This window comes from Neofelis nebulosa, chromosome 10 (assembly GCF_028018385.1).
Source record: "Neofelis nebulosa isolate mNeoNeb1 chromosome 10, mNeoNeb1.pri, whole genome shotgun sequence".
NCBI classification, from domain to species: Eukaryota; Metazoa; Chordata; class Mammalia; order Carnivora; family Felidae; genus Neofelis; species Neofelis nebulosa.
The window spans coordinates 25,924,196-25,943,242 of NC_080791.1; the positions used below are offsets into that span (position 1 = coordinate 25,924,196).

A 19,047-nucleotide genomic window follows, 5' to 3' on the forward strand; every position below is an offset into this window, starting at 1 on the left:
GTGTTTCTACTTGTCCAGGAATGACAGTTTCATTCATTCAAAAAGTATTTTACTAAGAGTTTACTCAGAGTTACACAGATGATGAAACAGTTAACAAAAGTGACAGTCCCTGTACTCAAGGAGCTTAAAATCTAATGGAAAAGAGAGATAATAATGATACAAATTACATTTGCAAGTACTACAGAGAAAATTCAAGCTGAGTACAAAAAAAGAGGAAGGCTGGGCTATTATTTTCTCTAAGAGGGTGAGTAAAGGCAGCACTTAACTGTAACATTCGAGGAAACCAGACAGAAGGAAAAGAGCAAGTTTTGCAGATCATGTAGAGAAAGCACTTTCCAGAAGAAGAGAACACAAATACAAAGGCCCTGAAGTGAGAGAATACTTGACATATTTGAGAAAGAGCAAGGAGGCCATGTGACTAGAGCAAAATGATTTATAACAAATGCAAGGATTCTGAACCGGAGTGACTGGAATAAAGTTAGTGTTCTTACCATAAACTGTCAAGTTAAAAGGAAGAAACTCATTTCTGGGAGAAGGAAAACAGAGATTTAGTGAAAATCTATAACTCACAGTTTCTCTAGGACCTTCCAGTGGGGAATGAATTCTTACGGAGCTAGAGATATGGGACATGAAGTCATCTGTAGAGAGATGACAGTCAAATCTGCAGGAATAGTAAAGAAGTGGGAAGAAACAAGCATAAAGAAACAAAATACAGACCCCTGTGAATGCCTGCATTTAGCAGGTGGGAAGAAGAGATACAGAGGGGAAAAAGCCAACCAACCCTTCAGGAGTGAGTGACTGGGACTGTGATTGTCTGTGTGTGCGTGAGAGACAGGGAGTATGTGCACACGGGAGAGAACATGTGTGCACACACACACACACAGGAGCCAAGCACACATGTGTTTGTGTATGAGAAAGGGAAAGGGGATGGCATTTGTAGGGGCACACATACAATGTTAACAACACTGAGCATTAACTTGTTATCTTCCTTCATAAAATTTTAGGTATTTTGGAAGTTCAAAATTTATAACTTGTTTTAATTTTCATGGCTCTGGTTGTTAGCATCTATGAGTATTTTCACCAAGGACCATTTTTATTTTGTCAATAACAACTTCTTTACTACAACATGACCTGCTTTAGCCATTAGCCTTGAACACATTGATTAGAAACAGACCCTCAAGTGAGAAACTGTTCCTAAAAACACCACCACCAAAACAAACAAAACAAAACAAAAAGACAACAACAAAAAAAAAACAAAAAAAAGAAAACAAAAACAAAAACCTTGAGAATTAACAGGATCCATTCTGAGATTACAGATATAATTAAAACTAAAAATAAAATATATAATGAAACACTAAGAAGTATGATATAAGGTGGTTTTAGTTAGAATATTCAAAACTACTTAAAGATTCTCCCTCTTTTTGGGTTTTTTTATCTCATTTTTTTAAGATCCTAATTTTTTTCACTAAATGATTTTATTGTTAAATAATTGCAAATAAATATTTCACTTACTAATTTAGAAAAACTATAGTTTTTAATTAGATTTTTTACAATACTTATAGCTATTTATTTAATTACAAATTTATTAAGAGTAATAAATAAATTATACACCATAAACCATAAGCCATAAACCACAGGATAGGGAGCTACTTTAGGGTTTGTTGTTGTCTTACTTTTTTTTTTAATTTAATTTTTTTAAATTTTTTTGTTTTTGTTTTTGAGAAAGAAACAGAATGCAAGTGGGGTTGGGGCAGGGAGAGAGGGAGACACAGAATCTGAAGCAGGCTCCAGGCCCTGAGCTGTCAGCACAGAGCCCGATGCGGGGCTTGAACCCATGAACTGTGAGATCATGACCTGAGCCACAGTTGGCTGCTTAACTGACTGAGCCACCCAGGCGCCCCTGTTGTTGTCTTAATTTTAAAAATGATTTAGAACAGATCAATTATTAGTAAGGAGATTGAATCAGTAATCAAAAACCTCCCAGCAAATAAAAGTCTGGGATCAGATAGCTTCACTAGCACATTTGACCAAACATTTAAAGAAGAATTAATACCAATTCTTCTCAAAAAGTATGAGGGAACACTCTCAAACTGATTATACAGGGCTAGCATTACTTTGATATCAAAAGCAGATAAGAACACCACAAGAAAGTAAATTACAGGACAATATCCCTGATGAACATAGATGCAAACTGAATCCAACAGTGTATTATAAGGATCATACACTATAATCAGGTGTGATTTATTTCAGGGATCATAGGTTAATTCAACATCCACAAATCAATCAACATGACACACCACCTTAATAAAATGAAAGATAAAAATCAAATCAGCATCTCAATAGATGTAGAAAAAGCTTTTGAAAAAATTCAACATCCATTTATGACACAAACTCTCAATACAGATGATATAAATGACATAATAAGGGCCATATAAGACAAGCCCAGAGCTAATATCATACTCAGTGACAAGGAAGACAAAAATGTCCACTCTCATCATGTCTATTCAAAACAGTAGTGGAAATCCTAGCCAGAGCTATTAAGCAAGAAAAAGAAATAAAAGACCTCCAAATCAGAAAGGAAGAAGTAAAATTGTAACTATTTCTAGATTACATATTATATCCAAAACCCTAAAGATTCCAACAAAAAACTGTTAGAACTAATAAGCTCAGTAAAGTTTCAGAATACAAAGTCATTAAAACAGTTGTGTTTCCATATACTATTAGCAAACCAAATTATTGAATATCTTTTCACTGGAAGTCCAGTACCTCTAGGAATTCCTTGACTTAAATAGGGGTGTGGGACTTGTCTTTGCTGAGGCTATTTTCCATCCCTGCAGAGAAGTTAACTTGCAGAAAACTAATAGTACAAATAATTCCTGTCCATAGAAATGCAAATTGTGTCCAGTAGAACTAAGCAGTTTTGCCAGTTTTTGCATCCATTTGCATCTATTTTAGCATGATTAATCTCTTAACAGTAAGGCACTTTGAATTCTCCTTTGAACCAAATCTCCTTTGAATCAAGTTATAACACTTGACTGGTTCCTTCATTAATTAATGAGTTAAATATCTCAGGCATGTGTTCATTTTATATTTGTAAGCAAGTCATGATTATATCCTCTTTTAAAGTTTATCCTTCAATAAAATGAATACAAGATTATCTTTATCCCTTCTCAAAAAACTCACAATATAATAAAAGGAGGTAACAACCATAAATAACTAGAATGAGATTAAGTATTCAGACACAGATATGAACAACATACTGTGAGAATTAAAATAGAATCCTTTTCTATCTGGAATATTTCAGAGAGCCTTACATCTTACGTTATAATTATATAAGGCAGGACCCAAAACTAGGGCCAACCCAAGGAAGCCCGGGGGGCTCAGTCAGTTAAGCATCAGATTCTTGATTTCAGCTCAGGTCATGATCTCACAGTTCATCAGACTGAGCCCCACATCTGCATCATCTGGGCAGAGCCTGCTTGCCCCTCTCTGCCCCTCCCTGACTCATGCATGCACATGTGTGCTGTCTGTCTCAAAATAAATAAGTACACATTAAAAAAAAAAAAATTAGAGCCAACCCAGCCCACTGCCTGTTTTTGTACAGCCCATAAGCTAGAGGTGACTTTTATACTTTTAAATGTTTGGGGGGAAAAAAAATCAAAAGAAGGAGGATCATCCAATGACATATGAAAATTACATGAAACTCCAATGTGTCCATAAATAGTTTTATCGGAACACGGCCACGCTCACTTATGTGTTATCTAATGGCTGCTTTCATATTACAATGACAGAACTGAGTAGCTATGAAAGAGACCTTATGAGGCATTCTCACTGATTCGTACTGCTGCTCATCACACCCTAAACTGCACTACTGAGTTATAACTCCACAGCATTTCTAGTTCCACGTTATCACCATACCACATTTTTTAAATTACCTATCTATACACATGTAAAAAATAAGCAAAGAGATAAGTGGACTCTGAATGTCATGCTTTTAAGGCAAAGGAGAACATGGGTTTCATTATAAAATAAGATGGCAAAACACTGTGTTTCTTATGCACTGGCACTACAGCTGTGCAGAAAGACTACAAATCAAACATTACCAAACTATGCACTCATCACAATATTCTCAACTCATAGGAAAACAACAATCTGAAAAGTCAGAAAACTCTAAAACAGAGTAAATGAGCAAAGCCTCACACAGAATTCCTTCATAAAAATAAAAACAAGACTGCATCCAGAGTAAATTCCCAAGTAGATCATTTGTTGGCAGACCAAGGAAAGCCAGTGACCAATGGTGAATCACTTAAATCATGTCTGACTACAGCAAAGAAATCCAGAGAAAACAAAAGCCTTTTGGTAAGTACAGGCTTGAAGAGTTGAGGTCATTGAGAGCGAAATCAAGAGTCAGTTTACAAAGAATGCAAATGATTTCAACTGGTTTTCCTTAACTCTTGATGAGTCAACAAATGCAGCCAATACTGCTCAGTTGTTGAGGAGTCAATGCTGAGTTCCAAGTGAGTGAAGAATAGTCCCAATGTACAGTCTTCATGGGACAATCAAAGCCAACAATATTCTCAAATAAAGTCAACAAACATTGATTCAGTACAACCTGAAGTGGAATCCACTAAGATACATTATACAGATTTTTGGTAATAAATAAATAAATAAATAAATAAATAAATAAGAAACAGAAAAGGTTCAGTTGGACATATTTTCAACCTCTGTTACTGAATGCTAAATGGCTTTCATAATTAGTTTTTGCTGTAGATTTGATGCTATTTCTTGATCAATTTAACCTAAAATTACAAAGAAAACATAGCTTATGAGAAATTTACACTGTGATAAATGTCAGAGTCACAATCATGAGCTGCCATATATTTTTATCAAGCTATCAAACATTAAAACAAGAAGAAAGATCTCTATTACCACATAAATTTGCAGTGAATATATTTTCAGAGCTCAAACTACAGTTCCAGTACAGTTTTTCTGACCACAATACAAGCGCAAAGTATATTTCCATACTGCAAAATCCATTTAACTTTGCAAATGAGGAGCTTCACCCTAACCTTCCACCGGAAGTTTGTAATACAATGTTATGCTAAAAGGTAAATAACAAGAGAAGAATCTAATAGAATTCTATAAATGCCCTTTAAGCGATAAATATGCTCAATTAAAATCATCTGCTCACGAACGGATGTCAGCATTTGGCAGTACCTGATTGAAAAGGCATTTTCAAAAATAAAATTGTAAAATCTTATTATAGACCAGCATTGACAGATGAGTATCTGCATTCAATTTTGATGATAAAAAACACTAACTTTTAACTACAATTAAGTAAAATGTTATTCTCCATAAGAAAAAAAAATGTCACTGTTCACAGACCTGAGCTGCAAAAAGTTATAATAGATTAAACATGTATCTCAAACTTATCATGTGGAAAACTACATTGCATAGGATTTTCCTAATCAGACCCCAACAAAAACTGCTTTTCCAGTATCTCAGGAAATGTAAACTCCAGTCTTCAGGTTGATCAAGCCAAAACACCTGACGCCATTTTTGATCTATCTGTAGCTCACTCTATATCCCATTCATCAGCAAAAATAGTAGGCTTTGTAAAACTCTCTCCAGAATCTAACCATTTTCCACCATATCTACCAGCATGGTTCAAGCTATCATTACTGTTCACCTATTATAATAACCCTCTAGTTGGTCTCCTTATTTCTTCTTTTGCCTCCCCCTTTAGCCTATAAACAAAACCCAGAGATTTCCTTTAAAAGTTCAAGCCAGATCATGTGACTTCTCAACCAAAAATCCTCCAATGGGGTTTCCCATCTCACTCAGCATAAGAAACCTAAGTCTTTATAATGGACCACAAGAAACTACATGATCAGCTCTCCATCCATCCAAACCATTTCTCTGTAAATGGTTTTCCAATCCTCCTACTCTGTAACCCCACTACTCTACAATTAATTGTCTACAATAGCACTTCCCATCACTTGACATATTATATATTTAATTGTTTCCTTCTCGTCCTACCCCATTAAAATATAAGCACCACAAAGGTAGGAAATTGGCATGTTTTTTTCAAGACTCTGCCCACAGAGTTTTAAACATTGCTTGGAATAGATTATCTGCTCAATAGATATTTCCTGAATAAATTAACAAAGTAACAAAAAACAATTTTTTTAAAGATTCATCAGCCCCTTCTCCTTACGTAAGTAAAATATACACAGATACATATGCATAAAATTGATTTACCATTGTGCTAAGTGTTTCTTCCCAATCAGGCCGCTCTCGAGGGTGAACATTTCTATGTAGTTCTGGAACAAAATCATCCTCTTCAGAATGTACTGAGGACTTCATCTTCCTGGAGATAAAAACATGAGAAACTATGATAAGAACTCCCAATTCTATGAAAACCTTCCAATGACTATAATTCAAAAAATAGAAGCTTATGTCAGTATGAAGTTTAATTAAGACCTTTAATGGTTAGTATTGATTCCCCATTTGTACTCTGGCTTTCAGAGATCTTTCCTGATGTACTAAACACCTTCTTTTATTCCAAAAGATAAAAGTAAAGTTAATAAGTAGCTAACCTTCATGGTCTATGGTAACTGTTATATAAGAACTGATTTTATCTGTTTAACACAGTAGGAACCTGGCAAAGATTTGCAGCAGCCACCAATATTAATGGAAAGGTGTTAAGCATTAGTAAAATTCCAGTATTACCACAATTCCAGAATATGGTATTTCTGGCTCCAATTTATGAAGCACAGTGCATTGAACTAGCACTCTTGAGAACAGCTATGAATGCTAAATAAAACATACAAAATAACTTGTCTAAAGGCGCAGGAAAGCAATCAATACAGGTAAGAGTTCTGGGGCTACGTTCTTTGAGAACCCATCAAGTAAATTCCACATTTAATCATTACTTTTGTATAAGAGATTGTCTAAATCAATAATGGGAAATAAAGCCCAAACATAATATTGTGGTCTAACTGAACTAAGCTGGCAGAGGTTGGAGGTTGCAGGTGCCAAAGCAGGGTGGGGCTTCAGGGTGAAAAATGACCCCTAAGAAAACGTGTAGAAACAGAACCCATAAATCTACATAAAAATTCCCCCCCGGAAACTGTTAACTGATTCCTAAGTCTACAAATATGTAGGAAAACATGCTGAGAAACCCATCCAAAATCAGGTGATGGGCAACTAAAGAACCAACAGGGGATCTCAGCAGCCCAGTCATACTGTAGAGACAGAGGCTGGCAAACAAGCTGTGTCAAGATGGAGGAGTACTGAAAAAAGAAAAGGCACCCTCAGTTCGTGAGACTCCAGAAAAGTCATGCCTTAGGAGTAAGGTCAAACTGCCAATGGATGAACTCTAACAAAGCCAAAAACCAAGACTTTATAAAAGCATCAGAACTGCCAGAAAAAAAAAATTAACTCTCTTCAGAGGAAAATAACATTCGACAAGCCTTCTGCAAATATTTTAACCACTCTAATACCCAATAAACATTACAAGGCATGCTTTAAAAAGTGAAAAACAATTGTAAAAAACAGGAACAAATGACTAAAAATTAGGAGGAAAATGTAAAAAAACAAAGACTCACATTTGATTCAGATTTTAGAATTTCCAGAATGGGCTTTAAAATTATTATGATGGAGTTCTGGCTTCTGCTTATGATGTAGAGGAAGCTGTAAGAGGCACTGTTCCCAGCCAAACAAGACAAAAAGAAAGCCTAAAAAATCATAACTTTTCTTGAATCCATCAGAAAACTAAGCAACTATGGGGCACCTGAGTAGCTCAGTTAAGCATCCGACTTCAGCTCAGGTCATGACCTTGGGGTTCGTGAGTTTGAGCCCCACATTGGGCTCTGTGCTGGCAGCTCAGAGCCTGGAGCCTGCTTCGGATTCTGTGTCTCCCTCTCTCTCTACCCCCACCCCCATTCATGCTCTGTTTCTCTCTGTCTCTCTCTCTCTCTCTCTCTCTCAAAAATAAATAAACATTTTTTAAAAACTGAGGCAACTAGATAAACTCTAAAGAAAGACAGGAAACTCTAAGATGAGCTGGATCGCAAGCAATTGCTTATTTAGAGCAAAGTAGAAAAGAAGAAAGCTGCTAAGAAGAAATCAGTTAAATCCTTACCAGGTTTTATCAAGTTTTTAATCATATGCTAAAAAAAATTCATGATTAATATATTCAATATTAATACATTCAATAAAATGTTTTAAACCTGTATGAAACAATGAAGAATTTTAAGACACAACTGGAATCTGAAAAACAATCAAATGCTCATCCTAAAATTGAAAAATACAGTATATGAAATTAAGAACTCATTAGATGGGTTTAATAAAATAATTCACATGGCTAAAGAGAAAATTGGTAAACTGGAAGACAGTTCAATAGAAAACATCCACATTGAAGCACACAGAGAAAAAGGAAATACACAACACAAAACATGAGACTTGCTTAAAAAGGTCTCAAATATGTCTAAATTGCCAACTTAGACATAAGGGAGATGATGAAAGAGAAAACAAGGCAAAAGCAATATCTGAAACAGAATAGCTAGCTAAAAACTTATAAAATTCATCAAAATAGAGATTCAAGAAGTCCCACATACCTCAAGCAGGATAAAAAAACAAGTTAGGCATATTTTACTCAAAGTGCTAAAAAAGTAACTAAACACTTAATAGAAAAAGCAGCCAGAGAATAAAAGACAAGTTGACTTCAAAGATGCAACAAAAATGTGGGAGGACATTTCAATGAAAATGAAAAGATAAAGTAGTAAACCTTCAACATAGCAAGAGGAAAAAATACTGCCCACGAAGAATCCTCTAAACTCACCCATTAAAAAAGCAGGGAAAATAAATTATTTTCAAAGAAAAGCTGAACAAATTTACCACCAGGAGGGGTGCCTGGGTGGCTTAGTTGGTTAAGCATCCGACTCTTGGTTTTGACTCAGGTCATGATTTTCGTGCTGAGTTCAAGCCCCTCATGGGGCTCTGCACTGACAGTATAGAGACTGCTTGGGATTCTCTCTCTCCCTCTCGCTGCATCTCCCCTACTTGTGTGCTCACTTGTGCACTCCCTCTCTCTCTCTCTTGATAAATAAACTTTTTTAAAAATTCTAAAAAAAAATAAAAAATTTACCACTGGGAGACCTGCAGTAAAAGAAACAGAGTTCTTCTGACTGAAGGAAACTGATCACAGAACTACAAAAATTCACGAAGAGAACAATGAAGGAAAAAGTTGGAAAATGTAAGTAATGTTTTAAACTGACATAACACAATCATACCCTATGGATGAGATTTACAATACACATAAAAAAGCACATAGGAGAGACATGTGCAGTCGATCAGTATAGAAGTTCTCTACTGGCTGGGAAATAAAATAAGCCCTATTTTAGAAAAGAATGCAGTAAGTCAGATATATGTTGCAATCTTTACAATAATCAGTAAAAGAACAGTAAATAAATGTGTAACTAGAAAGTTGATAGAGGAGAAATCTGTTAAAATAAAACATACTTGGGGCACCTGAGTGGCTCAGTCGGTTAAGCATCCAACTTCAGCTCAGGTCATGATCTCGCAGTTTCATGAGTTCAAGCCCCACACTGGGTTCAACATACTGATTGCTTGGAACCTGCTTGGGATTCTCCCTCTCTCCCTGCCCCTCCCTTGCTCATGCGTGTGCAGTCTCTCTGGGTCAGTCTCTCTCTCCCTCTCTCTCTCTCTCTCAAAATAAGTAAATACATAAAACAATAATAAAATATATTTGGGGTACCTGGTGCCTCAGTCGTTTAAGCATCCGACTCTTGATTTTAGCTCAGGTCATGAGATTGAGCCTCATACCAGCCTCTGTGCTGAGCATGAAGCCTCCTTAAGATTCTCCCTCTCCCTGTCTCTGCCCCCCTCCCCTGCTTGCTCACTCTCTCTCTCTGTCTCAATTAAAAAAAAAACAAAAAAAACCAAAAAACATACTTGATTAATCCAAAAGAAAGCGGAGAAAGGAAAAATAAAGGCACAACTAAAAAGACAAATAAGAAAATATTTGCTGGTAGGAATTTAAATGATGCAGTCACTGTAGAAAACAGTTTGGCAGTTTCCCAAAATATTAAACAGAAATACCATATAATTCAGCAATTTTGTTCCTAGATAATGTAACCAAGGGAAATAAAAACATATGTCCACCATGAATTTATACATGAGTATTCATACCAGTATTATTTATAATAGTCAGAAAATAGAAACAACCAAAATGCTCATCGCCCAAAGAATGAACAAAATCACCAAACCCACACAATAAAATATTATTCAACCACAAAACCAAAAAAGAATAAAGTGCTGATTCATGCTACACAAGAATGAACGGTTAGAACATGCTAAGTGAAAGAAGGCACAAAAGAACATGTACTGTATGACTGCATTTAGGCAAAATATCCAGAACAGTCAAATTCACAGGGGCACAGAAAGTATATCTGGTAGTTGCCAGGGAGAGGAAGACATCACAAATTACTCCAAGTATACCTCATTTCACTGCTCTTCACTTTATTACACTGCACAGATACTGTATTTTTTACAAATTAAAAGCTTGTGGCAACCCTGTGTGGAGCAAGTACATAGGCACCATGGTTCCAACAGCATTTGCTCACTCCATGTCTCTGTTACGTTTTAGTAATTCTCTGTATTTCAAACTTTTCATTATTATTCTACTTGTTATGGTGATCTGTGGTCTGTTATCTCTGATGTTATCATTGTAATTGTTTTGGGGTGCCACGAACCCCAAAGGTGGCAAACGTAATACGTGTGTGTTTTTTGGTCCCTCCACCAACTGGCCATCGTGTTGACTGCTCCACCAACCAGCCATCCCCCATCTCTCCCTCTCTTCTTGTCTCCCTATCCCGAGACACAACAATATTCAAATTAAGCCAATCAACAACTCTAAAGCAGCCTATAAGTGTTGGAGTGAAAGACAGTCGAATGTCTCACACTTCAAATCAAAAGTCAGAAATGATAACGCTTGGTGAGGAAGACATATCAAAAGCCACGCCAAGCCAAAAGGTAGACCTCTTGTGCTAACCAACCAAGTTGTGGATGCAAAGGAAAAGTTCTTGCATTTCCTACTCAAGTGAACACATGGATGATAAAAAATCAAAACAGCCTTATCGCTCATAAGGGGGAAATTTTAGTGGTCTGGCTAGAAGACCACACCAGCCACAGCAATCTCTTAAAGCCAAAGCCTAATGCAAAGGAAAGCCCTAACTCTCAATTCTGTGAAAGCTGAGAGAGGTGAGGAAGATGCAGAAGAAAAGTTTGAAGCTGGCAGAAGTTAATTCATCTTACAGCCATCTCTGTTACAGTAAAAAGTGAAGCAGCAAGTGCTGATGTAGAAGCCATACATATAGCAAGTTCTCCAGAAGATTTAGCTAAGATAATTAATGAAGGTAGCTTCACGAAACAACAGACTTTCAACGTGGACAAAACACCCTCAAATTGAAAGAAGACGCCATCTAGGACTTTCACAGCCAGAAAAGAGAGGTTAGTGCTTTGCTTCAAAGGACAGGCTAACATACCTGACGACTTTAAGTTGAAGCCAGTGCTCATTTACCATTCCGAAAATGCTAAGGCCCTTAGGAGTTATGCTAAATCTACTCTGCCCTGTGCTCTACAAATGGGACAACAAAGCCTGGATGACAGCACATCTGTTTACAACATGATTTACTGAATATTTTAAGCCCATTGTTGAGACCTACTGTTGAGATTCCTTTCAAAATATTGACAATGCATCTGGTCACCCAAGAGGTCCGATGTAGATGTACAATAAAATTAATGTTTTCATGCCTGCTTATACAACATCCACTTTGCAGCCCTTGGATCAAGGAGTAATTTCAACTTTCAAGTTTTATTTTAAAAATACATTTCATAAGGCTATAGCTGCCATAGATAGTGATTCCTCTGGACTGATCTGGGAAAAGGAAACTGAGAATCTTCTGGAAAGGATTCACCATTCTAGATGCCACTGAAATGTTCATTTGACTCACTGGAAGAGGTCAAGATATCAACATGAACAGGAGTCTAGAAAAGTTGATTCCAACCCTCATGGATGACTTTGAGAGGTTTCAAGACTTGAGTAAGTAACTACAGATGTGGTGGAAATAGCAAGAAAACTAGATTTAGAAGTAGAGCCTGAAGATGTGACTGAATTGCAACAATCTCATGGTAAAACTTGAATAGATAGGGAGTTGCTTCTTATGGATGGGCAAAGAAAGCGGTTTCATGAGACAGAATGTACTCCTGAGGAAGATTCTGTTAGGACTGCTGAAATGACAACAGAAGATTATGAGTATCACATAAACTTAGTTGAGAAAGCAGCAGCAGGGGTTGAAAGGACTGACTCCAATTCTGAAAGGAGTTCTACTAGGGGTAAAATGCTACCAAACAGCATCACATGCAACAGAGAAACTGTTCATGAAAGGAAGACTGAATTGATGCAACCTTCTTCACTGCTGTCTTATGTTGAGAAAGTGCCACAACAGTGCCTGGGTGGCTCAGCCGGTTAAGCTTCCAAGTCTTGATTCTGGCTCAGATCCTGATCTCATGGTTCGTGAGTTCGAGCCCCACAGCTTGGGATTCTCTCTCTCTCCCTCTCTCTCTCTTCCTCTCCGGCTTGTGCTCTCTCTCTCAAAATAAATCAATAAGCTTAAAAAAAGAAAGAAAGAAAGAAAAGAAATTGCCATAGCCACCTCAACCTACAGCAACCACCACCCTGATCAGTCAGCAGCCATCTATAGTGCAAACATAACTTTTATATGCACTAGAAAACCAAAAAAAAATTCATTTGATCCACTTTATTGTGGTATTCACTTTATTTCAGTGGTCTGGAACCAAACCCACAATATCTCTGAGGTAGGTCTGAACTAATAAGTAAGAGATATCTTCCTGAAATATTTAAGAACTAGATAGTGGTGGTAGTTGTGCAACTGTGTGAATATACTTAATAACACTTAACTGTTTAAGAGAGTGACTATTATGGTATGTAAGTTATACCTTAATAAAAAAATTAAATAGACTAAAAATTCCAATTAAAATAAGTAGGGGTGCCTGGGTGGCTCAGTCACTTGAGCATCAGACTGTGGCTCAGGTCATAATCTCACAGTTCATGAGTTCGAGCCCCACATCAGGCTCTGTGCTGTCAGCTCAGAGTCTGGCACCTGCTTTAGAGCCTCTGTCTCCTCCCTCTCTGCCCCTCCCCACTCCTGTTCAGTCTCTCTCTCTCTCTCTCTCAAAATAACTAAACATTAAAAAATTATTTTAATTAAAGGGGGACATTTCATGATAAAAGTGTCAAGTAAACAGCATAATATAAAATTAATGTGAAAGAAATACATACATATTCCAATATATCAGCTTCACAATACATAAAGCAAAAACCTGAAAGAACTGAAAATAACCAAATCCACAACTAGTCATAAATTTCAACAGATATTTCTCAATGACTGATAGAATAAGCAGATAAAAAAAAAATCATGAATATAGGAGATCTGAACAACCCAACTTTGCAACCTGAGCTAGGCTAGAACATTAAACCCAACAACTGCAGAGTATGTATTCTTTTCAAGAGCATGTTAAACATTTACCAAGAGACCATAATCTAGAAAATGAAGCAAGTTTCAACAAATAAAAATAATTTAAATCATAAATGAATGATTTGTGACCAATACAGAATTACACTAAAAATCAATTACTAGGGGCACCTGGGTGGCTCAGTCAGTTAAGCATCCAACTTCGGCTGAGGTCATGATCTTAAAGTTTGTGAGTTCAAGCCCCATATTGGGCCCTGTGCTGACAGCTCAGAGCCTGAAGCCTGCTTTGGATTGTGTCTCCCCCCCCGCCCTCTCTCTCTCTCTCTCTCTCTCTGCACCTCCCCAACTTGCACTCTGTCTCTCTCTCTCTCCCTCTCTGTCTCCCTCAAAAATAAATGAACATTAACAAAATTGTTTAAATAAATAAATATCAATTACTGAAAGATAACAAGAGGAGCACCGGGCTGGCTCAGTTGGGGAAACATGTGACTCTTGATCTGGGGCTGTGAATTCAAGTCCCCCATGGGGTATAGAGATTACTTAAATAAATAAAAAACTTAAAAAAAAAAGAAGGGAAATTAGAAATTCTGCCAGATGTATAGAAATTACAAAACCTGAATAACCATGAGTCAAATACATGAAATCACAAAGAAAATGAGAAAATATTTTTATCTAAATGATCATAAAAATACAGCAGATAAAACATGGGCTACCACTAAAACAGAGCAAATTTCAGGCCTCTAAATGCACGAAATAAGACCAGTTGAAAACAAATGTACTAAGCTTCCATTACAAAAAGCTAGAAAAAAAGGAAATTATTCCAAGCAAAGTAGAAACTAGAAAAAACTATTTAAACAAAAAAATCAGTGAAACAGAAATCAGGTGGATAAAAGAGAAAAATCAAGGCCAAAAGCCAATTCTTTGAAAGATTAACAAAATGGACAATCTGTAGGAAGATTCATCAAGAAAAAACCAGGACATATGATATAAACAATGAAAAGAGAGTTTTAACTAGAAAGTCTACAGACAAAATGGTGCTGAGGACATTACAAACAACTATATTCCAACATATTTGTGAACTTCATTGAAATGAACAAATTCCCTCAAAAACACAACTTACTAAAACTGAAATAAGAAACCAAATCATTTGAATAGTCTTATAGCTATTAAAAAAGCTGAATCTGTAAGAAAACTCCAAGTCCAAATGGATTCACTGGTGAATTCTTTCAAATATTCAAGGAATAAATAATAGCAATATTACATTCTTCCAGAGTATAAAAATAAAAAGAAGACCCCTTTCCAACCTGTTTCATGAGGCCAGGACAGTCTTCATAACAAAAGTTGATAAAGACATTAATAGAAAAGAAAATTGTAGGTCATGATCGTGAAAATAGCTGCAGAACCCCTAAATAAAGCAACAAATCAAAACACCGGTTTACAAAAAGGATATACACACAGTGTCCAAGTAAGTTTAGTCCAAAAAGGAAACTGTTTTAGCATTCTAAAATCAATTGCTATAATGACCATGATTAAAATAAAGGAATACAAACATATATATCATATATCATATATATCAGGTAAAATTTAATACCTCTTCACAGGTTTTCTGTGAATATAAATATAGATAGGTAGGTAGGTAGGTAGGTAGAGATGAAGGTTATTAAAATACACACACAGATAACATCATATTTAATGGTGAAATACTGATGCTTTCCTGATGACAAGCAAGGTCAAGAAGGTCGTGAACAAGACAAGAATGTCTTCTATACTTGATGTCTTACTTTTTAAAACAAGCAAGAAAAGTCAATAAAAGGTAAAAAATTAGACAGGAACAACTAGAACTCTCATTATTTGAAGATGACACAATGTGTTCAGCAATTAGAGTAAGATAATTCAGCAAAATCACAGGAAACAAGGTCAAAGGCAAAAATCAAATGTATTTATATAGTAGTATCACACAGTAAGGCAAAAAGAAGCAAAATATAAGTGTACTATTTTCCACATAACAGACTACACAGAACTGAAAAATAATTACTGTTGCCATGTGCAACAAATGGATGAACCTCATAAATGCTGAGAAACAGAAGCCAGACAAAAGTACACACTATTCTCAATAAATAAGCATATCAAATCATCATGCTGAATATCCTAAATAATATTAAATGACAATTGTAGCTCTATAAAGCTAGGGGGAAAAGAGTACATTGTATAACTTTATTTATATTTATATATTATTATAATACATATTATATATTTATTATATGTATAATTTTATTTATATAAAGTTCAAGGACAAGCAAAACCTACTGTGACAGAAGTCAGAATAATGGTTACCTTTGGGGCTAAAGTAATATATATTTTGACTGGTTTGTGTTTACATGGGTATATACATTTATATAAATTCTTCAAGCTATACACTCATTATTTGTGAATTATATGCAAGTTATACCATAATAAAAGTATAAAATAAGAAGTATATTGGTAAATATTACATATTTTAAAAGGTATAAAAATTGTTTATATTATACATTTTGTGTTATATAACAACGAATCAACTCCATAAAAACTTAATATCTATTTATTTAATTGATCCTTTTGTTCCATGCTTTTTAAATTATGGACAAATTTTACCTTTAAAGTGATTCATTATAGTTCCATATCGAACAGAAAAGATAGAATGTTAAGATTACCAACCATAAAACCTAAAGAATCTAATGTTTTATTTACAAGAGTTTTCTGTAAAACCTCAGATTTGGACCTGCAGTATTTTCAAGCAAAAGGAAAAAGAGGAAAAAAAAACACTTTCGTCAAATTGTGGGAACCAGCCTTACCATCTCCCTCATCTAAAAATTATTTATATCTTTGACATATACTCACTTTATCTTTGTATGAGTCTTACTGATGGCTTATGAAAAATTATACTCGACAGTGTTAAATTCCACAGAGAAGTCCACACTACACATTGCCTGAGAAGTGTTCCCTAAGGGACTGCTTACACTCAGGCATATCTTTTCTTGATCCCTGGAGTAAATTCCAAGGAGCAACAGAATTCTACCTTTCTGCTTCTATTCCCTTAATCTTTGTTTTTGTTTATTGATGGTTCTTTGCTAAGTTTGGTTCTGGTTCTGTGACACTTATGGCCAATAAATTGTTCCCCAATGGTATGGGAAATGATCGAGAAGTCTTTTTTATGGCCTGAGCATGCGGTGATATTTGACTGATAGAGACAGGCATCTCTACTCTATTGCAGACAACAGAGAATTTGGTCACTCAATTTATATCTGTTTGTGAAAGAACAGGCTTCAATTCCACTGCAGAGAAGAGCTTGTTCATATACCTAAAGTGGTGAGTTTGGTGTTCTTTTACCCATGGCTGAAGTAAGACTGAAGTTGCAAGGTGTCTGGGTATGTCTGTAACTGATAGTCATTACCTGTCGTCATAAAGAGTTATATATTTTCCTATTTTCAGGTGATATTAATACATTAGATTATAAAGCTCCTTAAAATATAGAAGCTCTGTTCCGGTTAGTTTATATACACTATTAAGAGCTTACATAAACCCAATATTCCCAGAATTCCCAGAAAATAAAGAAACTGAATATGTAAGACTAATGGGGTCAGCTGTTTTGATGGTGAAAACAGAACAGAGATTTGCTGAAGCCAGTGGAATTGAGATGTGGTCACTTCCAACTGAAAATGCCAGATATGCTATAATTCTTAATAGATACTGTAATTTTATCAGACAAAAATCCTGTCCAATTCCTATCCACTACACTCCCCACCTTATATATTCTTCCAAACTTTATGAATATATCTATTCATATATATAAATGTTTTCATATTATATTAAGAACACATCCACACTAAGTATAAAAGCAATGTGTAAATATGCTACTTTGTGTACAAAAATGGAAGAATACATTTATTCCTCTATTACAATCCACTTTTTGCATAAAAAAGTATATCTACACACCACTATGTAGTTGTCTAGTATTTCCTGCAGCATACTTCAAATTTCCATGAGTTTACAAAGAGTTTCTTTGCTGTTTTTACACTGTATGATACTCCACTGTGTAGATGTTCCACAATTTATTTAACCAGTCCCCTACTGATGGGATTCTTGCATGATTTCCAATCTTTTGCTATTACAAACAATGCTACGATAAGCTTCGAAATATGTCATTAATACATATGTGCAAGTATATCTGAAAGGCAAATTCTCCATAATGAAAAAATTCTTTTTATACATAAGCTGTTGTTTCTAGCGGGTTACTGGTCTTTTCTTACCTATTTTTAGGTCTTTATATATTAAAGAGATCAGTCCCTCATCTGTAATACGAGTTCCAAGTATTTTTCCCAGATTGTCATTTGTCCTTTTTTTGTAATGCAGATGTTTTCTATTTTATGTGGTTGAATTTCACAACTCTTTCCTTTGAGGGTTTTGCGTTTTAAAGAATAGCTCTAAAACCTTCCTTGACCCCCCAAATGTTTTTTTCCCACGTATTCTTTTAAAATTTTTGTGATGTCATTTAATAAACATATCTTTAGTCATTTTAGAATTTATTCTTGGTATGAGGTATGACTTCATTTTTTTTTATTTTCCACTGATGCATACCAAGTTTCCCCCAAGGTACTTACTGAATAGCACACACTGTCCCTATGGGCTTTTGAGAGGCCATCTTCACCATATCTAAGTCTTCCTATGTGTCTGAATATATTTCTAGGCTTTCCATTCTATCCCATTATGCCTTCTATTCAGGTACCAGCACCACAAAGTTTTCATTATTGAGACTTTATAGTATAATATCTGGTTGTACTTAGTCCTTGCTTCTTTTCTTCTTCCCAAAGTTCCTTGGTGAAGTTATTTAGCCAAGATCAACTTATTTTCAAGATCAATGTGTCTAGGTTTTAAAAAATCGTCCTTATTATTACATAAATTTATAATAAACTGATAATTTTTTTAATGTTTATTTATTTTTCAGAGAGCATGAGCAGGGGAGGGGCAGAGAGAGAAGGGGACAGAGGATCCAAAGTGGGCTCTGCCCTGACAACCGTGAGTCCGATGTGGGGCTCGAACTCACAAACCATAAGATCATGACCTGAGCCAAAGTCAGACACTCAACCAGCTAAGCCACCCAGGCAGCCCAATAAACTCACATCTTCATGATGTTGAATATCTCCAGCTACGAACAAGGTATATCTTTTCATTTCTTCCAAATGTCTTTTATGTCCTTCAGTAATGTTTTATTTTTAATTCAAATATGTCAAATGTTAAATTTATTTCTGGGTATTTTATTTCCGTTGTTCTTAAAATTGGCACTTTTTCTTCCATTACATCTTCTAACTAGTTACTATCTGATACACTATTATTAGCCCTGTTGTGCAGATAGGAAAACTGAAATGCACTAACACATCTCAGTCATTCCAGATGTGGCGAGCTGTTTTCTCCTGGAAGTTTCCACTTTACA

At 35.5% G+C, this 19,047-nt stretch overlaps 1 protein-coding gene across 5 annotated transcripts in view; it reads right to left on the reverse strand.

Annotated features, from left to right (window-relative positions):
* ARHGAP32 (Rho GTPase activating protein 32) overlaps positions 1–19,047 on the reverse strand; it is a 300,175-nt gene that overhangs the window by 172,647 nt on the left and 108,481 nt on the right. For 4 of the 5 annotated variants that reach the window (XM_058687307.1, XM_058687308.1, XM_058687303.1 and 1 more), the window contains exon 2: positions 6,262–6,370. In XM_058687307.1, coding sequence (XP_058543290.1) covers positions 6,262–6,366 — 105 coding nt within the window. In that variant the 5' untranslated portion in view covers positions 6,367–6,370. Of the gene's footprint in view, positions 1–6,261; positions 6,371–7,610; positions 7,630–19,047 lie in introns of those variants that run through there. The other variant, XM_058687305.1, reaches the window with a different exon arrangement.